The sequence below is a fragment of the Dromiciops gliroides genome, chromosome 5 (genome assembly GCF_019393635.1).
Source record: "Dromiciops gliroides isolate mDroGli1 chromosome 5, mDroGli1.pri, whole genome shotgun sequence".
Lineage (NCBI taxonomy): Eukaryota > Metazoa > Chordata > Mammalia > Microbiotheria > Microbiotheriidae > Dromiciops > Dromiciops gliroides.
This window is the reverse complement of record NC_057865.1, coordinates 142,564,105-142,589,837: the sequence shown is the minus strand read 5'-3', so window position 1 is coordinate 142,589,837 and position 25,733 is coordinate 142,564,105. Positions and strand designations below refer to the sequence as shown.

The 25,733-nt window shown below is 36.8% G+C and overlaps 2 protein-coding genes across 3 annotated transcripts; one reads left to right on the top strand and one right to left on the bottom strand.

Moving 5' to 3' along the window:
* Positions 1 to 211: 211 nt before the first annotated feature.
* On the bottom strand, positions 212 to 14,170 carry THAP5 (THAP domain containing 5). The gene is made up of 3 exons (XM_043965655.1): positions 14,035 to 14,170; positions 5,918 to 6,110; positions 212 to 5,123 (listed from the first exon to the last, which is right to left on the bottom strand). The coding sequence occupies exons 1-3, from the start codon at positions 14,112 to 14,114 to the stop codon at positions 4,191 to 4,193; spliced, it is 1,206 nt and encodes a 401-aa protein (XP_043821590.1). The 5' UTR covers positions 14,115 to 14,170; the 3' UTR covers positions 212 to 4,190.
* Positions 14,171 to 14,347: 177 nt separating this feature from the next.
* Positions 14,348 to 23,790, top strand: DNAJB9 (DnaJ heat shock protein family (Hsp40) member B9). Of its 2 annotated transcripts, none has more exons than XM_043965657.1 (3): positions 14,348 to 14,443; positions 17,461 to 17,687; positions 21,106 to 23,790. In XM_043965657.1, exons 2-3 carry the CDS (start codon positions 17,465 to 17,467, stop codon positions 21,540 to 21,542), a joined length of 660 nt encoding a protein of 219 aa, XP_043821592.1. In that variant the 5' UTR covers positions 14,348 to 14,443; positions 17,461 to 17,464; the 3' UTR covers positions 21,543 to 23,790. The 2 variants fall into 2 exon arrangements, with proteins under 2 accessions (XP_043821592.1, XP_043821591.1); XM_043965656.1 differs by lacking the exon at positions 14,348 to 14,443 and adding an exon at positions 14,635 to 14,773.
* Positions 23,791 to 25,733: the final 1,943 nt, after the last annotated feature.

Here is a 25,733-nt window from a genome sequence, read left to right as displayed (position 1 = left end):
GGATGCTGCAGAAAAACCTGGAAAGACTTACATGAACTCATGCAAAATGAAATGAGCAGAAGAATATTATACACACTTAACAGCAATATTGTATGATGAGCAATTGTGAATGACTTACTACTTTTAGCACTACTATGATCCAAGACAATTCTGAAGGACTTATGATGAAAAATGCTAACCATCTCCAGAGAAAGAATTGATGGAGTCTGAATGTAGATTAAAACATATTTTTTCTTTATTTTTTTTTTGCATGTGCTTTCTTTTACAACATGACTAATATGGAAATGTTTTGCATGACTGCATATGCACAGCCTACATTAGATTACCTGCTTTCTCAATGGCTGGGGGGGAGGGAGGGTGAGAGAATTTGGAACTCAAAAATTTTAAAGGACCAATGTTGTTAATTGTTTTTACATTAACTGGGGAAAAATAAAATATCAAATCAAATAGAAAAAAAAGAAAATCCTGAGAACAAATATGGGACAACAGAGGATATCACACAACAGAGGATATCCTTTGGGCATGTGACAGCTTCATACCTTTGTTGAAAGGTGAATGCCTGGAAGGCCAATTGAGAAGAGGTAGTAAAAATGCTCACAGAAATGCAAAATAGACTATATGTCTTTTTCAAAAAGGTAAATCTGTAATACACAAACACTCCTGAAATAGGTATAGCAACACTTCAACCTAGGGGAGGTGTAAGTGGTAGCCATCACCATTTTCCTTTAGGTGGAGACATCACAAGATTGAAATTGGGACATCTGGAAGGAATGAGAGAAAACCAATAAATCTATTCAGACAAAAAAGGAAAGAATGATACATGTTGTGCCATTGGTTCTGAAAACTAGAATAATCAGAGTGTAAAAGTAGTGAGCTGGTTTGGCTCAGACTGTTCTAGGAAAATGACTCAGAAATATGAGGTAAAGAGTAGCCTTTTAGTTTGTCTAGCTTAATTTACTATGCCAGGAAGGTAATCGGTGCCTTAGGGAAGACACTGTTAAGTAAAAACTCATGGGCAAATAATTAGAATTTTGTTCTCTTGATCCTTAGGATGTGTGGAAAGGATGAAGGAGGAAAAGGAATCCTAACATTTCAATAACAGGTGCATTTTATGTTGAAAATTCCAAAACTTTGAGATAACATAATAACATTCTTAATTGTGTCTTAAGCATACTTTGTTGTGTATTAGAACTGATAACTTATACAGGGGATCACAATCACAAAAAAACCCAAAAAACATTTTTTGGAGAAGATAAGGAATGTTTTGGGTTTTTTTTACTATATAAATTTCTGCCTAATATAATTTTAGGAATCCAAGATGCATTAACATTTTCAGAATTGCTTTACAAAATTTATTTTTCTATTGAAAATGTATTAGAGCTTTTACATTTGAATTTCTTAAGATTTAACATTTCAACTGAAAAACAAGCCTTTATAAAAATCCTTATTTTAAATTCAATAAGAAACATATTCTATGGTTTACATGGGTTACAAACCTTTGACCTGTAAATCTAACATACATATGGCAGGTTGTATGCTGTCTTTTTTCTTTTCCAGCCATCACAGCCAACATGACTGTCAGAGGCCAACAGTGGTACATGGTAGTAATTATGGGGGACTGTCTAACTTCCCTTCCCCCAACTCAGGAAGACATGCTATAAAGATGTCATACTTCTTCCTGTCTGGCTTTTGCCATGAACAGTTTGACTGTGGGCAAATTTCCTTCCACCTATACATCCTTTTTCACTCTTGTATCTTAGCTCTTTTCTATTTACGTCTGGAAAAAATCTCTTTATCTTCCTTTGTAAGCCAAGAATGACCCCAATTGGAGCAGATGAGCATAAGAGAAAAATTAATCATTATAATCATTGCCACCAACCCATATAACCCTTGAAATACATTCTATAGACTCTATTTCCCTCTTTGCCTACTTAAGTTTGTTTGTTGTTCAATCATGAGCACTCAAGATAAATACAAATTAGTTTATCATTGTCTTTTTGTCTTAATGACTAGAATTTATATTTTTTTCTTTAGTGCAAATGTGCAGTCCTATTATTTCTGTTTAAGTAAGGTCTTATCAGCTAGCCTGGGAACCCAACCATTCCTTGTAACACTTTTTAAATAGCTTCTAAAAATCTTCAAGCAATCAACTTATAAATCAACTTTTGGAACAAAGACTGTTTGCAAGATGGGGATTTTTTGTATTACTAAGATAAACACACAAAAGGGAAAACAGAAGCCAAGGACAATACCTAATACTCCTAGGTTCTTTTCAGGTGGTATTTCTACCTAACCAACCTTATTTCTGAAAAACAAAACAAAACAAAAATACAAACAATGCCTTTGCATAAACAATTACTTATAACCTGCCTTGCCGAAAACTGAGAATTGCTAACCTTGTAACATTACTTGATTGTGAGAATGGGGGAAAAATCATGTTCTCATTTTCACCCAACACAGTAAGATGTTTCACATTCTACTAAGTTTTAAATGAAAGGGAACTATATTAGTGCACCTTTTTTATATTAATACACCTTAAAAAATTCTTATTTAGTTACTGACATTCTCAGTCTACATCATACTTTAAAATTTCAGGTTAGCTTTCTCTCTATTACTCTACACAATTTCAGGGCACCTTCATCTGTTGTCAATTGGTAAATATTTAAGACAACGTAAAATTTAACATCAACCTAAGAAAAATATAACTAAGAAATTATCTGTTGGAAAATAATCATAGAATTTATGGGGCTAGGAGGGACAAAAGTAATTATTTGCCTTCCAACTAAGATATATATTATACTTTTTACTGTTAGGGCTATGCCTTCATTAACATCAATTAATCAAGTTGACTGTTAGTTTCAGAGAATACATTAGCTATTTTCCAAGCTTTTATTTCCTTTAAATCATTATGTTCCTACTTTAGTTTTCTCCTAATTTTCTCATGCTGCTATCTAAAAGCAATTTTTATTTACATGACTTTCTTTCAAGTTTGTTTCCCAATGTATTTGTTATCCATTTCCCTAAAATTTCTTGATTATAAGCTAAACATAAATTAAAATGTAGATGAATGAGAATGATGTTCATCATACTGATGTCCCAAGAAACAAAAATTCTGGAATGCCCAACACACAAGCAATTTTAAAAAAAGCTAATAATACTCACTAAGGAATGAATATTGTGGAATGAGTATTATGAAAATTGCGTTTAAAATTTTTTTCATTTATTAACTTATCCCTTGAATTTATGAAATATTGGGATATAGTTGATATTCTTTTATGAAGCTCCTAGAACACTATGACAATGGCCAATCAAACAAGGTATATTTATATTTTAAGAAGTAATCCTTAAGGTTTAAGAGAATCTTATTCTAAGAACACAAATGAGCACTATATAAGATGGTGCCCAGTTTACAATGCTGTTCAAATGAAAACAAAACAATCCTGGGGCATACTTTATTATAGAAATGCATTGCAGTTGAAAGTCAAACCACACAGGAATCCTTATAAAAGTGAATACTGAGGCTATCCAGACAACATAAGCAATTAATTATGATCAAGACATATTGTAAAATATCTTTGAAAGTATAGCTCTGTTTAAAATGTTCTTAAATAGAGAAGGGTCTCACAGAAACAGAATTTTAAAGCTGACAAGATCCCTTGATCTAATTCCCTTATTTTACAGATGAGACACTTGAAATACAGGTGTGATTTTCCCAAGTTTACACAGCTAGCCAATAGCAAGCTGTGAGACTACATCACAGGTTTACTGACTCCCATTTTAGTATTCTTCTCACTTAACAAAATAGGAGCTCAATCTTTAGAATTCAGCCATATTTTACAATAAATTCATCATTACATAATTACCATAAGATGTTGCCCCTCCACAATGTTAACATCATTATGGAGTATTAGAATCAAATGACAGAATTTGTTTCACAAATGCTTCCTTAGGCTAAAATAAAAATACTTAAATTTTTTTTTGCAGTTTCATTCATGCTCCTTCTTATCACTTTGAGGGGGCAATTTCCTAATTCTGGATTTTATGAAAAGAGGCATTTTATGCCACTGTATTTTCACAAATGTCATTAAGAAAGAGATTCATGCTGGAAAAAAGGTCACCTTGTAAATAACTCAGGGATAATCAAAGAGTTTGTAATGATCTTATATAAAATTATGGCTTCCAAAAAGTTTTTATTCTATCATAGTAACTTCAAATGTTGTGAAACAGTTTTCTACAATTTTTAGTTTTTCTTCAGATAGCAAGTTTTCTTGTTTTAGCTGTCCTATAAGAGTTTCTAGAGATTTGAGTCTTCCTAGAGTTTGTTGTTCCTGTAGTTCAAGAAGGGTTATCTTTGAATGTAGTTTGGTAACTTTTTGCCAAAGAAGTTCCCTGTTAACATCTTGTCTGCAATAAGAATGCTCAGTTTGTAGTACTTCAATTCCATAGTCTGTGTCATCGTATAAGGAATCTTCAATATCTGCATCTTCCACATCTATGCTCTCTTGTTCTGTTGGCATGAATGAACTGGTTGATGGCTTAGAACTTTCAGTAGGCACTAGAATGGTAATAACTGATTCTTCATCTGTGTTCAGCTCTTCAATTGTCTGAGTAATTGTACTCAGTAAGACAGTATTTTCCTGTGTTGACACAGAAATATCTGTGATATCTGTATTAGAGAGATGGTCTACATCTGTTTCAACTACATTACTGGGTTCCATAGAGAGATGCACATGCTCTGGATTTGAGACGTTCAAAGTAGCAGTTGTAGTATTTAAGAGGTTCTCAAGAGATGTATGAAAGCTACTAACTTCTATATCCTGGACAACTGCCGTTTCTAAAACAGGTTTTGGTTTTTCAATATGTTGTGAAGTTGGAGAATTAATAGTTAATGCGTCATTATGTGGATTTTCCATACTGGAAACTGGTGGCTTATCCTTTTGCAGTGGTTCACTCAAAGAAGATGAATAAAGTAAACTTGTACATCCATCAAATTTTTCTGTGCTTACTATATTTTCCTTTGGTTCTATTTGTTCAGACAATTCTTCTGATTTTACCATTAGGCATATTTCTCTCTCATCTTCTGCTTTTTTTTCCTGAGGCTTGTTTTTTGCTTGTTCTTTTTCCTAAAAAACAATATTTTCAAATTCAGGAAGTTCATTTTTCAAAGCTTATTGCTTGTTTTATGAGAAATAACATTAAAAGGTATATTGTCAGAGTAAAATTTATCAACACTTAAAGATATTGTACTACATATCTAGTGATTTAGTAAATATTTGAAATGTTCAAGATGTAAAAAAATTTCATGTAGGAAAAATAGGCAAATATTATAGCAAACTACTTAAATTCAGAATCAAAAAATTAAATATTACTTTAAAATCCTTTGATTGTCTTCAGAATAGTTATTCACCAATTAACTTAGGCAAATATCAGGAGTCATTGGGAAAGTCGTTAATAATGGAATCCCATTCACTTTTAGTGGTTCTACATATATAATAAAAAGGCTGAATGAACCTACTTAAATTATTTGAGCTGTTGAATTTCTGTGTGAATTAAAAAAAAATTTTCTTGTTATGATAAAGGGGGAAAAAGATGTTTCCTATATATATGTACAGGCTTTAGAAACCTTATCCTTTTTTGGGCATGATATATGAAATATACTTTTCTGAATTCCAATCTTCATGCCATAGTATAATTAAGTATTATAATTGAAATAAAAGACCAAATACAGTATTCCCACATTTCTAGGTGACATAATTATTCAGTAAAAATCAGTATTTTTCTTTTATGAATGTCTCCACACCTAGTCACAAAATATGTAGGATTTCCCACAAGTTAGGTAAATAATAATCTTATTCCTCCTTCTTTGATAACCTTAGTTACCCTTTTCAGTTCCCCCCAAAGAAAGAGAAAAAATTACCTGACTGTCCTCAGGTAAAGAAAAAATAGTTGGTACAGCAGTTTGTTTTAAATATCGAATACCCCATCTGATATCAAGAGAATCAGGAGTAAAATGGTCACTGCACAGGAACTGGTATTTACTGGGAACCCATGTATCACGTTTCATATTCCGTAACCATTTTTCAAGTCTCTCTTTGTCATGGAGAGGAAACCTGGAATTGAAAAGAAAAAGCACTGATTCTAAACTCAGATATCTGGGTTCAAATCCTACTTCTGACTCATACTGTGTATGCGGCCTTGGGCAAATCACTTAATTTCCTTGGGCCTCAGGTCTACTGTGATCCTTTTATCAACAATAGGAAAAACTACATCTCACCAGTTTTGCCACATTCTATATGTTCACCAAAAACCCATGGATAGAAAATGAAGTTTTACCTTCTTTATTAGCTAGGATTGACTGTGAAAAACCATACATCTCTTCAATTTCATTATAGTTTCAGATTTCAATTCACTTTTTGAAAATGCTTATTAAAGCTACTGTTATATATGGATACACACATATACATATGAATATATACATAAACACATGCATAGACATACATAGACATGCACAAACACATGTATATATCAACATATATATAAAGGCAGGCGCATATACATCATACACATACACATACAAATCCAAGTTCTAAGGGAGATTAGTTTGACACAGGTAAAGACTTCTTTTAGAGAAGTAAACATTTGGTGTCAGGTTTTGATACTTTTGGGTCTAAAAGTGATGTAAATTATTTAGAAAAGATTTTTTAAAAAGACAGCTCCTGAACATTTGGTATTTGTTATTTAGCATGCTTTTATCACGTATGGTATGCTTCATCGGCTGAATATGGCTTATGATAAATTCTGATAGGAAACAGATTACTACTAGTTTTAAATTTTCAAGTTTTCGACTGTAAAATATATTTTTTATGACATCCTAAATTCTTGCTATTTTGATAACTTTCATAAAATATAGAACTCCCAGGTCAAATATTATAGAGGTATCTATTTATGAACATTCACAAAATGATCTTTTGCTGCTACACCTTTAAGATGGAGTCTTGCAAAGTACTCTACTGCTGCTAGGAAGGGCTGATGTTCTGAAAGAACCTACATAGTCCTTTGGGATATTGCTATCTATACAGCTTTCCTCACCTAGTACTCTCACTATACTTTATACTGGCTTTCCACCTCCATCTGGCCAAGCTATGAGTTTTCATTCCCATTCTAGCTCAAACTTTCAGAATTCCCACCCTTTTCCCACTCAACAGAGTCTCTGGGAGGCTTTCCTTATCATCAGAGCACCTTTTCCCACAAGTGCAGGCCTATTGAGAACTCAGGCCCATGGGAATGAGAGCTCTTGGCACTAGCTTGGCTCTGGAACCTAACCCTCCCCTCCTTACGTAACATTGTTTCTGTGGCAAAAATGAGTTACCAGTTATTACATTTTAAAAGTGTATAAGGATTTTATGAAGACCCTTTTTGGAAACTTAATATGACTTTAACTAGTATGTATGAAAAATTTCCCAAAGATTTCTTGTACAATATATACACTTAATAAATACCTATTGAATGAATGCATTTCTCTAAAGCCCTAGGTTGGATCAACGTAAGTAGTAGTTTATCTTATTAAACTGAAGTGTCTGCCTGGGATAACTCCTAAAAGAGCAACAAATGCATGCTTAATGAATCACTATGGCAAATAAGAGACTATAAGAAGCAAAAAGAATGTCTTTACCACTGTTTTAAGAGTAGTGTACATGTATATTTAATGTGCATAAATGCATCTAAAATTAGATGATCAGAGTTGTGTTTGTTTTCCTACTGGCACCAAACTTTAGGAATTGGATTTGCTGTTGCTAATCTGATAGCCAAATTCTGGATACTCTTAACCTGTAAAGGGACAACTAACACTATTTATTTGTGAATTTACATAGAAAATGATTTGTAAAGTAAATAGGAAAAACATGCACTGAACAATCTATTCCCAAACCAACTCCTACCTTTATTCTCTGCTTTGAAACAGCAACTGTGATGCCAGTAGAAGAGGGTTAAATTAAAGAAACCAACTGTTTGTCACTTTTTGGATGGATGGGGGAAGAGTATGTGGTCAGAATTCATGTTCATCTCTACAGAACTGCCTTCCTCCTATCCCTTTCCTTATGGTTAACAGCCTCATCCTCTTGGTTTCCTGATTCTGTCAATGGCACCATTATTTATCAAGTTAAGAATGCTTGAAACTGTTCCCTCTTGTTAAGGGCTAAAATTCTAGCTAAACTGTCTAAAATATCTAATGAGTGGTCGCCAATAAATTATAAGCTTTAGCAAGAGTTAGACTTTTAAGCATTTATTAAGGAGAATAAGAATTTGGTAAAGAGAGAGAGAAAGGCCTAGATTCCTATCTATTAAAGGGAGAGCACATTTCTAGCTCCCTTCTCCGCCAGCGTCCTCAGGAAAGGGCCCCAGAGTCAGCGCCAGTCTCTTCCTTCCTCCTCCCACTAGTCCGCGTCACTTCCTCCCAAAGAAAAGACTCCTGGTCTTGCCCTCAAAGACCTTTGCTTCATGGGCAGAACTCTTCTACAGTAAGTATCCAGCAGGTGCCGTCATTCCAATCGTTACACTCTCCCACACCTGTCACAATCAGTTGCAAATTTCAACTCTGAAATGTCTTTGATATCCTTTCTCTTTCTACCACCACCAGAGAAGGACAAAGGACTTTACTGCCCACTATCTTAGTACAGTATCTTCCTTACTAATTTCCTGCCAATATACCCACCATACTGCTGCCAAATAATCTTTCTCATGCATAGATTTGATTATGTTTCTTCTGGGCTCAAAATGCTGTGCTGGCTAACTACTACTGACATACCACATAATCCAAATTCTTTATATGCATAATGCAGTGGAAAGAACACTGGATTTGCATTCAGATGACCAGAATTCAAATCACATCTTTCCCATCTGCTCTACCTGTGTCCTTGAGTAAATCACTGAACCACTCTGGGCCTCAGTATTAATTTGTAAAATGAGGAGATTGGCCTAGATGTCTCCCCACCTTTATGCTTTTGCCTAGACCTTTCCCCATGCTTGGGATATATTTCCTACCATCTTTGTCTTTGGAAACCTTGTCTGATTTTCAAGATCCTGTTCAAATTTTATCTCTTCCAAGAAATCTAATTCCCTGATCACTCACTCTCAGAAATAACATTTCTTTCCTTCAACCATGTTTTGAACCAATCCCATATACTTATATTCTATTCTTGTATTATAGCGAAATATATTTATGTATGAGGTGACACCTCTCATCTCTTATTTAATATTTGTATTTAATGCTTAATTTTTTCCCTATTCTCTAATCCAAGTTGTCTAGCACAGTGCTCAGCACATAACAGATGATTAATAGAATTAAGATGGAGTTGTTGGACTGCCCTCAAAGCAACTACAGTCCTGCAAGGACTGTAGCAGTTAGTGAGTTGGGCCTAGAGTTTCTTTGAAATGTATGCTTAAATCTAATAACTGAAACTTGAAAGAAATCCTAAATGAAATGACAAACTTCACTTATTTGCAATTCTTCTTCCTGGGTTACTAAAGGCCTTGCTGGTAACATATGGTTCATATGAAAGAATTTGACAGGACCTCAGAGTCTTATTTAATCTAACTCCCTCACTTTACAAATAAAGCAAATAAGAGTAAGTGGCTTGCTAATACTAATTTGCTGTTCTTTCCTCTGCACCACAGTGCCTTTAACTAGCACCTTTTGATCATTTAAGGATTTATTAAAGGAGGGAAAACATTTGGGATACCTGGAGTGTTTTTATTTTTACAAAAAAACATTAATGTTCTTGAACAAACCAGGAATGAGAATTTCTTGAGTTACTGAAAGTACTCACTTGTTTCTAGAACTCTACGAGGAAAGCATGTCATGACTAGTGGAGATGAATGACAGTCATATACCCAGAATTGAGAAGGCTGACTTAGGCTAATAAAGTGAAAATATACCTTTAAGATTTTGCTCCATGATTCCAATGCTTACTAACCAATTTACTGATTAGGTTTCCAGATATCATGACACCTTGATTGAGCTTGCCTTGACCAATGCACATTTTCTGGTCTTTTGTGACAGACATAATTCCTACACTACATTAATTTACTGACATCCTGGTTTGTTTTTTTTTTCCCGAGGCAATGGGGGTTAAGTGACTTGGCCGAGGTCACAGAGCTAGTGAGTGTCAAGTGTCTGAGTTCGGATTTGAACTCAGATCCTCCTGACTCCAGGGCTGGTGCTCTATCCACTATGCTACCTAGTTGCCCCATAAATTGACATCTTGATAAGTCTGTCTTCTGTTGAGTTTAGAGCTATGTAATTCAGTTTTCCTAGGGTCTAATTACCCTGAAAGTCACTTAATGCTTGTTTAATTAATAAACTGAACACTGAGCTTCTGGGCTTTTAAAGCTGAAGTTTAGAAAGAACCAGGACTTACTACCACATTCTTTACTATTCAATCATTGCAGTGAACTCATGCGATTTCCACATTGTGTTTAAAATTATCAAGGCATATCCTATGATGCAAGGAACTATAGTGACCTATCCTGGACTATATGTAAAACAAGAGACTAAGAAAAACACATCTTGAAATACATAATTCAGTTGTTTTTCCAGTGTTGCCTGACTCTTCATGACTCTAATTTGGGGTTTTCTTGGTAAAGATACTTAAGTCGTTTGCTATTTCTTTCTCCAGTTCATTTTTCAAATGATGAAACTGAGGCAAACAGGATTAAATGACTTGCCCAGGGTCATACAGCTAGACTGGATATGACCTCTGAAGGATGAGTCCTCAGGCCCAGTGCTTTTTTCACTGTGCCACCTAACTGCATCATCTTGAAACATAGCAGACATAAGTAACCTAACATCTACATAATGTATTCCCAACTACAACTTCCCAATCACTCATTCCTAATCTTTTAGGATGACTGATAGCTTACTTCCATGTGATTTAATGGCTTCCTTGTTCCTAAAAGTTATATATGACTATATTTAATTTTAAGGTAAAATGAACTAAATGTTTTCCTTTGGAATGTTTTGGCTTTGAGGGGAGGATGGGCAGAACTTTGTAAATACTCTCAAGATAACAGAGGAATTACCTCTCTCGAATGTTGACTAACAGCAACAATTACTAAAACACTATACATATTATGAAGTTTAATATTATTAACAATAAACAAAAAAGGTGCACCCATCTTTTCAAGCATCTAAATGATTTGCAAATATTGATATTTACATGTAAAACATTTCTAAAGGAAGGAGTAGGATTGATCCTTAATTTAGCAACACCTAAAAACCAAAATGTATGAAGCAGCGATGGTGATATGATTAGGAATCAAAGTGTCTACAATAATTGATATTTATATATTGCTTTAGGGTCTGCAAGCACTGGACATCAATTATATCTCATTTGATGCTTATAATAACATTATGAGATATATTCTAAAATTGTTTCCACCATTTTACAAATGAGAAAGTTGAAGATCTGAAAGGTTGTGACTTGATAAAGACAAAGTTAGAAAATGCCAGAGGCATGGTTTGAACCCTATTACTTCTGACTTCAAGGCCAATGCTCTCTCTATTCACTAGCCTATGTGTGTTCCTCATCATCTACAGAATCAAATATAAAATCCTTTGGCATTCATAATCTTGCCCTTCCCTCTATCTTTCCAATCTTCTTTCACCTAATACTCTTCCACCAGCATCCCTGTCTTCTGAGTAGACACTGGCCTCCTTGCTTCTCAAGACATTCCATCTGCAGATCCCAGGCATTTTCACCAGCTTTCTTCTATGCCTGGGATACTCTCTTTCTTCATCTCTGTTTCCTGACTTCCTTCAAGTCCTGGATAAAATCCTACTTTCTACAGGAAGCATTTCCAGATTTCCCTTAATTCTAGTGACTTCCTTGTTGATTATTTCAACTTTATCCTGCATAAATCTTGTTTGTACATAGTTGTCTGTGTGTTGTCTCCCTGTTAGACAACTAGATCCCGGAGAGCAGGGACCGTCTTTTTATCTTTCTTTGTATTTCCAGTGCTTAGTACAGTGCCTTGCACACAGTAGGTGCTTAATAAATGTTTACTGACTGACTGGCAAGGCTAAATTGTGTCTTTGATCCTATAATTTTATTTCATTATATCCCCAGAATAAAAAAGAAGTAGCAACCAAAGTCTACAAGCAATGGAGAATGAAAAGCAAAGTGAGGCTAAATAATCAAATAAAAACTTTCCTAAAGAATAAATCAAATATCGGGGCAGCTAGGTGGCACAGTGGATAAAGCACTGGTCCTGGATTCAGAAGTACCTGAGTTCAAATCTGGCCTCAGACACTTGACACTTACTAGCTGTGTGACCCTGGGCAAGTCACTTAATCCTCATTGCCCCAAAAAACCAAAATACAAAAAAGAATAAATCAAGTATCTCTTCAATGTTCTAATTTCTTCTCACAGTAAACACTGTACTCTGAACTGAGGCCAAATGCTACCGGTAGTTAGCATGGACATTTTAAATGATGCATGTTAAATTTTGATAGCATATTTAAAATTAGTGGTAAAATAGTTTACTCATTTGTGGTGTGTCTAATTCTTTAAAGCAGTACTGGATTAAACAAAGGTACGACAGTGAGATCAAAGTTAAAGACAGAGTGCAGAATTACAACAGATCTGATGACACCATATCCCTATGCTTCAATGTGAAGAAAGTATCAAGGGGTCTTCATAAGCAATTACTTGGCAATCTTGAGTTTGATTCTACTCTTCTATGTTTCTAGAAAAAGGCCTGAAAAATAAGTAAACAACAAACAATACCTTCCTTTTAAGCTTCCTAATGCTGTTCCTGGGCCCAAAATTACATGTAAAACCAGCAATGATCTGTATGACAAAGTCTTTGGAAATTTTAAAGTTATAAGAACTGTCAGAATGTTAGTATTAACCTGATTGATTGGTTTAGCAGATGTTCTCAGTATAATTTAGATCACTAAGTCCTCATTGTTGATTTTTAACATTACCCTTAATACTGCTACTAGTGGGGCAGCTAGATGGCACAGTGGACAGAGCACCGGCCCTGGAGTCAGGAGTACCTGAGTTCAAATCCGTCCTCAGACACTTGACACCAGCTGTGTGACCCTGGGCAAGTCACTTAACCCCAGTTGCCTCACTAAAAAAAAAAAAATTAAAAAAAACACAACAAATACTGCTACTAGTTTCTATTACGTTCAATAATTATGTCAAACAGCTAATTAAAACAAAGGAAGGCAACTACCTACAGTGTTTAGCAGTCAGACTGGCTCTGTGGCTTCAGTTAGCTCCCAAAGCATAACTTGTTTACATCAAATGCAGCGCTGGGAGCCATACCAGGTGTAACACGATGTACTCTCACAATAAAGAGAGGCCAAAACACTCCAAGTGAAAAGTTTTAGGTTCGACAATATTCCACCTGTCTCATGGAATGGAATGGAAAAAACCAATGGACTGGGAGCCTCAACTCGTTCGTTCTGGTCCATTTATTATTCCATAGGCCTGTATGTGACTTCTGTCCCGTGCCTCAGTTTCCTCATCTACCCCGTTCCTGCCCCGCTTGCTTCGCAGCTATTAGATTGTGTGGATGAAATGAGATCCATTAAAGCGCTTTGTAAACGGTAGCGCGCTTGGACATAATTGATTGGAGACTTTTTTACAGGCGGGGTGGGGGTGGGGGGGGTTTGAAAGGCTTGGGAGCAAAAAAGGGGGAGAGCAATCTCGAGGCGGGAATGGGGCCGGGGAGGGGGGTAGCGGGAAAGTGACACTCCTCCAGAGCCTCTTACAGCCCGGTTGCAGCAGCCCCGCGAGGCTGCCGTCAGTCGCTCCTTCGGCTGGGGACCAAAGCGCAATAAAGCCACCGGGTTTCATCAGGTACCAAAGGAGAAGGCGAGAAGAGGTGAGAGAGAGAAAGAGAGAGGGAAGAGTGCGCGCGCGAGAGCCCGAACGCCAACACCTTTTGCGGGATCAGCCCCAGGCGTCGGCGCCCTCCCTGGGGCGGCGGCGGAGGCTAGAAGGCGCTTCTATCAGGGGGGCAACTTACGGGTAGAAACTCAGTTTCCGGTCTTTATTGTTTCGTCCTCGGCGGTTCTTACAGCTAAACGCGGCGCAATAACGGGGCATTGCGCCGGTCGAGCCGCGCAGGGGCTAAAAGGGAAGAGGAATACAAGAAGCGCAAGACAACCGCGCCGCGAACCGCGACTGGCAGGCCGAGGCCGAGCGCTGAGCCGTGAGGGTGACCGGGGCCGTTTCAGGGCTGCGAGACCATCCTTGGCGCGACCCAAGAGTCTACTGCGCCTGCTCGGAGGCTGATGGGAGTGGGAAAGGAAGGAGGGAGGCCCTAGAACTGTCATCGACGCCACACACCCATTTCCGTCTTCCGTCGGACCTGAGATCCCGCCTCCACTTCGCCCTCCCCGCGCCAGGCCGGAAGTGACTCTAAGAGAAAAGAGGTAACAACAGTCTTCCACGTGCGCTAAAGGCGCCGGGAGTCAGGTGGGGCGGCCGCGGCCAATGGAAAAGCGTTTCGTGTAGGACTCTCCCTGGTGCGGGCTTGGTGCTGGCTGGGGTTGCTGGGGAGCGGCGGCTGTGGGTCCTGGAGTTGGAGCTCGAGCGAGGCTGACGTGCAGCGGCAGCGCTGCGCGTCTGGGAGGAGGAGGTGGAGGAGGACAGGGTGTAAAAGGGGATAGAGAGTCTGGCGCCGAGGAGGGGACCTCCGCGGTCTGGAGGACGAGGAGCCGCTGCTTCGTCTTCGCCTCCTGGAGGGGACGGAGCGGCTAAAGGTGAGCGTGGGGAAGGCGGCGGCCGTGGCTGGGGCGGGGTGAGGGGAGGTGATCTGGGTGAGGGGTCTGGAGAGAGGGATAAGGATTTAAACTTGGAGTTGAGGTAAAGTGGAGGGGGCGGTGGTGATAGGGGCCCTGCCTCGGGATGGCGGAGGAGCGGGAGTTGGGGGGGGGGGGCGGTGGTCGGTGGCTGAACACCTGATGGGCCAGTGCGTCGTCAGCTGAGCCTGTCCTGCACTGGCTGAAGGCGGGGTGGGGGTGGGGGGTGAGGCCGGGGGAGCTGGAGTGGAGAGGCTGGATGGAGTGCAGGTGTCTGTTTTTCTTGGACCCGATGCTCTCTTGCCTTATTTTTAACTGGGAAACATCACCTCGAGAAAGGGCCCCAGCCCAGGATCCTTCTCTCGGGTCTGATGCAGGGATGTTGGCTCAGTGTCTACATCGCTGGGTTAAAGGGCTCATCTGTCAGCAACTGGTAGGCGGCCCCTTGCTGGTCTGCAAGTCCTTCCCGGACCGCGGAGACCATTAAAAAGCTGCGAATGGGGAGTCTGGTCAAATCCTTTTGTTTTGAACGCGGCGAAGCACATTCCTTGCCTGCGTGAACGGCTTGGCATCCAGGGCTTTTCTGGTATTTTAAACCCTAAGTGGCTCATAAACAATCTACGATCCAATTGGAACAGGTTACAACCTTTATATTCCTTTTAATGCAGGAAGGTGTACTTTAAGCTTGAGTACTCGTGACTATGAGTAATTCTAGGGGGAAATTTTTTTTCCACCTGGTAGTTGTTGGCAATTTCAATAATCCGTAGTGTTTTTCGTCATCATCTTTGTGGTTATATCACCTTCGGGTATTTATTAAGCGCTCAGGTGCAATGCAGTGCTCACGAGACGTTTTTATCTGTGAATTTTTCAGTTTAAAGGGTTTGCTGTACATACATACATGTATATGAATTTTTGGCAAACTTTTTTAAGCGGGAGGAAAATTTGTGAGATACTGACATTCTTAATTTTTTAAGCTTTCTTTTATGAATACGTTGACATCTACATAACCAAATTGGATTTTGTTTCAGCTAGCCCTAAATGAACAAAACTTTCTAATTTTGCTGAAGACACGATTTATGTGTGATGTTTGAAATTTGAAGTTAAAATAAAAGTAGCTCTCTTGCCTTGTTTCTTTTTGGATATCAACAACTTGTGGCAAGAGTAGCTGACCAATCTGTATTTATATAGCTTGGATACTTAATTAGTTTTCTAAAATGTAAAATGTTTGTTCTGTCATCAGTATGGTGAATTAAAGAATTACCGATTTGCTGGCAGGGGCATTTTAATCATCTTTCTATTTCCACTTTTGCTTAGAATTGTGATCTACAAATATTGAGTGATTAACAAATGATAACTGAATTGAAAGTTGAAACTAGTGAATTCCCTGGGAGGAAAACTTCTAAAATGGTTATGGGAAGTCCTAGCTCCTGATAAAGGAGAGACATTTATTTGACATGAGAATGAATACCTTCTCATAGTTTAAATGAACTTTTTGTCATTTAGGAGTAGGAATTATGGCTTAAACTTTTGTCCATTTCTACAAAAGCTTTGCATATTGGTCTCCATCAAGTATTAATTAAGGAAAATTAATCATTGAACAATTATTGGGTATCTGTCATATGCAGAGTACTATGCTGAAACTATTGGAGGGTATGTGGAAAAAACAAAACAAACATCTCAGTCCAAGAACTTAAAAATTTGGGGCCAGACATACACAATTGAAATAATGCATATTTATTGCTTTTGAAGTTTGCATATCACTTGGCCACATTTGATCCTCACAGTGGCCTTGTAAAGTAAGGCTAGATGGAATTGTTAATTCCATTTAATTAATAATAATGAAATTGATAATTCCACTAAGATGGAATTATTCAAATATTAAAGATGAGGAAATTGAGGCCCTGAGAAGTGTTCATGGCTACATGACTAGAAAATGTTAGAGTCAAATTTTGAGTCCATATTTCTCCTCACCATAAGTTCATTGCTTTTTCTACCATGCCACATCTGAGAAACTTTATAGCACTTATAAAGCAGTATATAACAGTTGGCATAGGTGCAATAAGTAACTTTAAAAAAAATAGGTCATTTAAAAAAATACTAGCTATCAGCATGCTTTTTACTTGAATGCTATATTTATGAAAAAAATCACAGTATATTTAGAGCTGGAGTGAACCTTAGAGGTCCACAGAATCCATTCCTCTTGTTTTACATATGAGGAAACAGGCATAGAGAGGTGAAGTAACTTGCCCATAGTAATACAGCTAACAAATGTTTGAGGCAGGATTTGAACCCACGTCTTCCTTATTCCAAATCCAGTTCTTTATCCTCTGTGGTAGGCTGCTCTCAATTTTCTTATGGCATTATTTGAAGGGATTTGGAGGGATTTAGGGGAGAGCTTTGAGGAGTCACTGCCTGTCCTCTGACATCTTCAACATATAATATTTCTTTTTTCCGGGCAATGAGGGTTAAAAGTGACTTGCCCAGGGTCACATAGCTAGTAAGTGTTAAGTGTCTGAGGCTGGATTTGAACTCAAAGCACCTCCAGGGCCAGCGCTTTATCCACTGTGCCACCTAGCTGCCCCTGCCTCTCAATTTTAAGAGTGCTTTTGATAACCAATAACTAATGTAATTATTTTCTTCTTTTCCAGGGTCATGAAAATGGCTACCCCACAAGCAGTTTTCACCTTTGCAATCTGCATTTTAATGATTACAGAATTAATTCTAGCTACAGAAAATTACTACGATGTCTTAGGAGTTCCAAAATCTGCATCAGAACGCCAAATCAAGAAAGCCTTTCATAAGTTGGCCATGAAATACCATCCTGACAAAAATAAGAGCCCTGATGCTGAAACTAAATTTAGAGAGATTGCAGAAGGTAATGAATACATAGAAATAGCTTATATTGATTGGTTTTCTCAAGTTTGTGGGGTTTATAGGTATTCAGAGAGAATATTTAAGAGACATTATTCTCTGTAGGATGTGGAATTTGTCATAGAAAATATCTGGTGATAATTCACATTTTATAAAGCCCTTGAAGACTTAGAAAACATTTAAATCATATAAGATCAGTAGTAATAGAAATATTATTCTCTTTATTTTACAGATGAGGAAGCTGAATCTCACAGAGGTTAAGTGAATTGCTGGGAGTCACATATCTAATTTTGGGGGGGGGCAGTTGGGGTTAAGTGACTTGCTTAGGGTCACATAGCTAGCAAGTGTCAAGTGTCTGAGGCCATATTTGAACTCAGGTCCTCCTAAATCCAGGGCCTGTGCTTTATCCACTGCGCCACCTAGCTGCCCAGGGAGTTACATATCTAAATAAGAAATTGTAGATATCCATCCTACTGTATTAATTCCAACTTTAAAATCTCTTTAGATGAATTTTCTTTTTAGATGAATTTTCTTTTCCTTTTCCTGTATCCTTTGGTACAGATAAATATTAAAATAGTCACAAAGTGGACTGTACAAGGAAAATAAAATGGTGTTTCTTTGTTCCCAGAGTTCATTCTCTGACTGTTTTGGAAAAGAAAATGGTAAAAAATTGTCAGCAATGAAAACACCTGATTATCCGAAAAGAAAAAGTTTACTCGTAGAATTCATATACTTAGAACATTTTAGATTTTTCAAAGTATGGAGTTAGTTTCCTGATTGTTACCTCTTCAATAATATACATAGCTGGCCTCATAATTAGTAAGTTTCTATGGATATTTACCTTTTGGTTTGTATGTATAGCTAGGTCCTGGGTAATGTAAATAATGAATCCCATGAAGTGGTTGCATTTTTTTGAATCGGCACTATTCAGAGTTGTAATTGTATAAAATATAGTCATTGTTTCCAGCCCAACAGAAATATGCAGTGTGAAATTGAATAATTAGACAATTTCAGGGGATTTATTATTCATACAAATAAGGAACTAGTTGCATGTAAAATACAACTTGTATCAAATACCATAGAACGAGATTGTTCAGTCATATACCTCACCAAATGCCACAAAGTACTTCTTGAGTAAGGGGTTAGGTAAGGTGGCATGGTAAATAGAGCAGAGTCCGGAGTCAAGAAGACATAAGTTCAAATGCATCTTCAGACACTAGTGGTGTGACCCTGGGAAAATCACTTATGTTTGCCTCAGTTTCCTCATCTGTAAAATGTGTAGGGGGGGTGGAGGGAGGGCGAGGAATAATAGTACCTGTCTCCCAAGATTGTTGTGAGGATTTAATGAGATAATAATTGTAAAATGTTTAGCATAGTGCCTGACACACGGTAAATGCTATATAAATGTTAGTTCTTCCTGGTGGTGATGTTATATGGTTTACAGGAAAACAGATTCTTTCACTCAGAGCTTAGGGAATGTTATATATAATCACAAATTCAGCAACTTCTTTTTCAAAAGAACCAAAATTCAGTACCTGTGGATACTCCTGCTGATAGAGAACTCAATCCTTTGTCCCCTTTTTTAAATTACATGTGATGAAAAAGTATTCACTACCTGTTGGTCAGTGTTCTAGTGACTTTTCAAACTTAGCTACTCTAGACTTTGATATCCTGTCATGGGTCTACAATCCAAACCTTTTAAGATTTGTGTAGGGCCTGTCAAAGCCTGAATTCTTTTGGCATAGCCTTAGAAAAATCCAGGATCCTCTCTGTGCTATGATAAAACCTTAAAGTAAGAATTTAATGAAAAAACAAAATTTGAGGGAATATATTTGAATATAAAGGACATGCTATGGGAAAATCTGAAACATAAAAACATCAATAAAACATAAATTGGGAGTAGTCATTGTCAATAAATATTTTATGTTAAGTGCTTGTGTATATGGCACTTTTGTTATTGTTCAGTCATTTTGGGGGTTTTCTTGGCAGAGATACTGGATTGGTTTGTCATTTCCTTCTCCAGCTCATTTTATAGATAAGAAACTGAGGCAAACAGGGTAAGTGACTTACCTAGAGTCACACAGCTAGTAACTGTCTGAGGCCATATGTGAACTCAGGAATATGAGTCGGCCTGCCTTCAGGCCTGGCACTCTATCCACCTTTCTTTTTGTTTTTGTTTTGTGGGGCAGTGGGGGTTAAGTGACTTGCCCATGGTCACACAGCTAGTAAGTGTCAAGTGTCTGAGGCCGGATTTGAACTCAGGTACTCCTGACTCCAGGGCCAGTGCTCTATCCACTGCGCCACCTAACTGCCCCCAAATGAGAATTTTTTAAGGATAGGAGAAGCTATGAGTGTGTTTGTAGACAGTAGGTAAGACTACTGTAGAAAGGGAGAGATTGAAGAAAAGAAAAGAGGGGTGAGAGTGAGAGCAATCTGTTGGAGAGTTCAGGAGGGAAGGGTGCATATAAAGGGATTGGCTTTGGTAAGGAGAAGGGCCAGCTTTTTGTAGGAGATGGGAGTAGAGGAAATAGTGGAGGAAGATGACTGAATGATGTAAAATGAGGAGGTCTCCCCTTTAGTTGCAAGGGCCTGGGGAAGAGTACCAGGAGAGGAGAGAACAGTCACTAACTATGTCTACTTTGGTGTAATGATCCCTACTTAAAAAGATTTTCTCTATTTAAATAGAACTGTTAAACATAAGTGTTACTTATACTTCATCTATTCTACTTTAGGCTGATTCATCATTTCACCACTCTTGCTGACTTAGTAATGTAGTGGAGTGAAAAAAAGAGCACTGGTCTTAAAATATCACATGGGACATGAGTTCTTGTCCCAGCTAAACATTTTCTAACTGTGGCACCTTTAAGTTTTCTAAGCCTTAGTTTCTTCATATATAAAATGAATTTGCTAATATTTATACTATATGCTTCACAGTATTGGTTGTAAGAAAAGCAAATGTGAACCATGAACTGTGATATAAATGTGTGCTGGAAAGATTCTAGAATTCTGCTTTTTTTGTGTAAGGGACCTCTCTTAAAATTTTTGGTCTTATGGTTCTTTTACATTTTAAAGACATATTTGGTTATATATCTAGTCATTTATTATCTATATGAACAAAAGGAAACAGTGATGTTAATTTAAAATAGCAAATTCAGGCAATCTCCAGCTTCTGGATATATACATATACACACACATACATATATGTATGTATGTATGTATGTGTGTGTATATGTATTTTAAATGACACATAAGTTTGAATTCTTGAATTGAATTCTTAAATTTGAATTCCAAAAGATAAGTTTTAGAAAATATCCATAATATCTTGTCATTGAAGTTGAAGATTTACTTTATTTAAAGGTTTTATTGTATAAAATTTCATATTTCTTTGCCTTCAGTTTAAAAATTTTTTTTATCCCTTTTAGCTTATGAAACACTCTCAGATGCTAATAGGCGAAAAGATTATGATTCACTTGGACATAGTACCTTTACTAGTAGTGGTGGAAATAACTTCCAGCAGTCATTCAACTTCAACTTTGATGATCTTTTTAAAGACTTTGATTTTTTTGGTCCTGACAAAAACACTCAAACCAAAAAACATTTTGAAACTCACTTCCGAACACGCCAGGATGGTTCCAGCAGGCAAAGGCATCATTTTCAGGAATTCTCTTTTGGAGGTGGACTGTTTGATGACATGTTTGAAGATATGGAAAAAATGTTTTCATTCAATGGTTTTGACAGTGCAAACCGACACACAGTGCAAACCGAAAAGAGATTCCATGGATCTGGCAAACATTGTAGGACTGTCACTCAACGTAGAGGAAATATGGTTACTACATACACTGACTGTTCAGGACAGTAATTCTGTCCCACCCTTTAAAAGCCAGCTGATCATTTCTTATGGATACAAATAGAAACAAACGTTTCTGTGAACTGTTTTGACAAATGCATGAATTTACCTTTTAAAATGCCTAACAAATATCATAAAGGTGTAAGTAAAACAATCTTGACAACTTCACTGTGGAACTAGATGACATTGAGCTAATTAACATTTCCTCAATTAGGACGGGAAAAAAAAATCTTAGAAATTTAATGAGTTAAAATAAATTTCATTTACCTGCCAACAAATTCCTTCATTTGGTTAGATTTGTTAAAACCAAGAAAGGATCCATGAGTTTAACAACTAAACTTTCGGCTATTTACCTGATGTAAATTGTATATTAGAACTAAATAGACTTTTGCAGTGAAATCTTTAGTAATTTAAATTTGCATGATCTGTACTAATTTTCTTGCTACCTAAAATGTGGACTTTTGTTATGGAAAGATTTACTTAAGTAAAACTGTTCGATTTCATTAGGCTTACCAGAGATAGCATTTCACCTGTGAAATTTTGGAATTTTGCAATTCTATTTTTCTATGGGATTTATTTCAAAGGAGAAGAGTCATGGGATAGTTTAGTAGTGCTTTCCATGAAAATACTTTTTAAAACATGGAATATGTATTAGTGAAAGGAATGACCTTGTTCACATATATTTAGACCCATTATTACAGATAAAAAAGACAATATGTTGCCAAGAGATTGTTTCATGTTTTCTGAGCTACTCTGTCTTTGTAATGGAACTCACACCTGCTTTTCAGTGCCATTCATATTTCTTGAGTTTTTGACTATCTACTTATTTTTGTGGATGTCCTCGTTATGTCAAGTGCTTTTCCTTTTTTCTTTGCTTCCATCATTTGGTAATTAACTCATACCTCAGTCTTTAAAAACAGCCAACGTGTATACCCATATCATAATGTGCAATATTTTTAAATAGTGAGAAATGTCTTTTGGTTTCTTTTTTTTTTTTGCACAGACTTAATTTCTTCGTGTAACTTCATTGTGTAGTTTTATGATAATTTCAGTTCTGCACTTTTCTGTCATACTTTGTATGAGTATTAATCATATCTATATGTGTTGACAAAACTAGCACCTGTCATAACACAGTTATATGTGAGTGAAACAAATACAATATTTACAACTTGAATGCTCTGTTTATTCTTGGTTACTAGTATAAAGTGTTTATTTTAATGTAATGAAACCTACAAAATCATTTGTCCAAAATTCAAGGCAAGTGAGCTTCAGCAGTTATCAGTATTTTACTTTTATGGAGAACTAATCAAATATTTTTGAATGCCTGAAAAAAGGCTTCAGTTGATTTAATTTACAGATTACTTTGTTTTGAAACTAAGATTATTGAAAATGGGAATTCCCTTATTACATTTAGCATAATTTGCTCTTTTAGTTTATTTTGCTTGCTACTGTCCCATGTCATTCAGTTTTGAGAGTATGGTTAAATATTAAACATCACCAGTAACTTCTGTATAAGTTTGCAGTTTTGAAACTATATTAAAATTTCAACCAGAATGCTTAGGGAATTGGGTATACTGGTTAATTGAGAGTCAGATAAACCCCTTTTCAATAAATAGTTTTTAGAGATGGGAGAGGCAGTAGAGATGATGCAGTCCGCAAAGGCTAAAGAACTTGTCCAAGGGCGCACACTAATTGTTGGCAGTCAAACCAGTACTGGAAGCTAGGTCTTCTTAATCTCTCTAGTACTCTGTATTACGTCACACTTTATTTGAACTTGTATTGATGAAAGTCTTTTTAAACTGTATTAGTATACTTTTCTGCCTTAGGAGTACTAATGTGGGATGTGATTTCATCTTTCATTTAGGATATTGTAATGCCTAAATGTAATTTTGAATATCAACTTGTATAGTACTGTAGAATTTAAAAGAATGTCAGCTGACTAGACCACATACTCAAAGTCTCTTTTGTTAATCCTGAATATGACCTTGTTTTCCTACCATGTCACTTTTTTCTCTTAAAACCTACCTGTTTTGCTTGCCAAATTATATGGTCACTAGAAGGTTTTATTTATTTTTTTTTTACTTTGCTTGTTTGGGTTAAGTGCCACAAAATTTTTTCCCCCAATTGATGATTTTTGGCTTATTAGGGAAGAGTGGAGAGTCTGCAATATTGTATTTTATAGCCATTCTTAATAACTTATCTAATATGAGGAAGGTGAAGTATGCACTCAGATTTGCAGTTAAATAAACAAATTGCAAGACCTTGTGTCTTTTTATTGTGTGAGTAAGATACGAGATATTAGTTTACTTTGGACTAAGGCCATGCCTGCATTATTCCAGACCAGTAGTTGGGAATGGCGGAAAAATGATTTTATGGTTATGGGACTGTTTTAAAGAACTTACTGTTCAGCATTAGCTATGTTGAGGACAACAAGAACGAGGAAAAATTATAGAATTTTTGTTTGATGATATTAATGAAATAAACTGGTATTTTCTTCATATCTCCTTATATTGATTTCCAGCAACCACTCATTGACTGAGCCAAGGGTTGAGGTGTGAGGTGACTTCATCCAGAAGCAGGTGGAAAACCTAAAGCAATGGAGCAGGATGGGGGACTGAACATTAAGATAGGAACGGTGTGGGGCAGCTAGGTGGCGCAGTAGATAAAACACTGGTCCTGGATTCAGAAGGACCTGAGTTCAAATTTGACCTCAGAAACTTGACATTTACTAGCTGTGTGACCCTGGGCAAGTCACTTAATCCTCATTGTCCTAAAAAAAAAAAAGGAATGGTGTTTATGGAGAAATGTACCGGCAGCACAAAAAATTAGATAAAGAAATATGCATTGGCAAAGAAAAGGCAAAGCTAACTTTGTGGATGGTTCACTTAAAAAATCAAAAGAAATGGAAGCGATAGCTAAGCAAAGTAGGGTGCAAGGTAAAATCACAAATATTTTATGTTACAAAAACTAGGAAGAGGAAGAGAAATATTTAGAGGGCACTAAGTATCTGGGAGTTAATCTTCCAAGATAGGAAACATTTTAGTAAATATAACTGCAATTAAATTTTCATAGAAATTATAAAATAAGGCTTTAATAATTGGAGAGAGATACAATGATCATGATACCAGTATTTTTAAAATGATTCTACTACTAAATTTATATACAGATAGTTGACATGAATCAAATCACCTTGGGGTATTTTATGGGCTTAAGCCCTAACATATTACTGACACATCTACTTCCCTTTATTCCTAGTCCTGTTACTGAATGGAGCTGGACAATGTCATCCAGTGGTAGTGGGTTCATTACAGCAAAGTAATCTTTTTACCCCTCCCAAATTTATTCTTCATCCCATTAACCACAAAAGCTGTTCCAAACCTCTTTTCAAGATGAAACTCTTACTGCTCATATTTTACCTAGAAAATCAAGGCTTTTAGTAACTTAGGACCTCACTTTTTTCTATTCACCCTCATCTCCTAAATCCTCACATCTCTTTGACATCATCCCCCCCACTATTCCTTTAATACTAGAAAGGCCAAGCATGTCAGCTGAAGGCTCAGGCTTATCAATTGATGAAATGAAAAATGCTAGAAATTCTTTTAAAAATAATTATATGCAGATGTCATAATTCAACTTATTAATTCAACCTATTTATTTTCTTGGCCTTAGGGATTTAAAAAAATTCTGCAGTGTCAGTTGATATAGCACAAGCTTTTGAGGTATTATTAAATGCTTTAATCGGGTCTTGAGGAGATGGCCCTTCTTACCATAGCTAACCCCTCTTCATGTACCTTTGCTTTCATTTCCTTCTGTTTTCACCAGCAGATTGCCTCCACTGTTCTCATCCCCTCCCCCATCTTCAGTCTTTTCCTAAGACCTTTGTTGGTAAGGTGATGTCTCTGCTTTTTAGTATGCTGTCCAGATTTGCCATAGCTTGCCTTCCAAGGAGCAAGTGTCTTTTCATTTTATCACTCCAGTCACCATCTGCAGTGATTGTTGAGCCCTAGAATATAAAATCTGACAATTTTTCCATTTCTTCTCCCTCTATTTGCTAGGAAGTGATGGGATTAGTTGTCAAGATCTTAGTATTTTTGATATTAAGCTTCAAGCCAGCTTTTACACTCTCCTCTTTCACCTTCAAGAAATTTCCTAATTCCTCTTCAATTTCTGCTTATCAGAATGGTATCATTTGTCTAGCTGAAA

What these genes read in the sequence shown, in the direction of transcription:
- THAP5 (XM_043965655.1), bottom strand. Translation starts at nt 14,114, where the DNA reads ATGCCCCGTTATTGCGCCGCGTTTAGCTGTAAGAACCGCCGAGGACGA. An exon ending in CGGAAACTGAGTTTCTACCC is followed by an intron (nt 6,111 to 14,034) that starts GTAAGTTGCCCC and finishes TTTCAATTCCAG; the next exon opens with GTTTCCTCTCCATGACAAAG. An exon ending in CTTTACCTGAGGACAGTCAG is followed by an intron (nt 5,124 to 5,917) that starts GTAATTTTTTCT and finishes ATTGTTTTTTAG; the next exon opens with GAAAAAGAACAAGCAAAAAA.
- DNAJB9 (XM_043965657.1), top strand. Translation starts at nt 17,465, where the DNA reads ATGAAAATGGCTACCCCACAAGCAGTTTTCACCTTTGCAATCTGCATT. An exon ending in ATTTAGAGAGATTGCAGAAG is followed by an intron (nt 17,688 to 21,105) that starts GTAATGAATACA and finishes TATCCCTTTTAG; the next exon opens with CTTATGAAACACTCTCAGAT.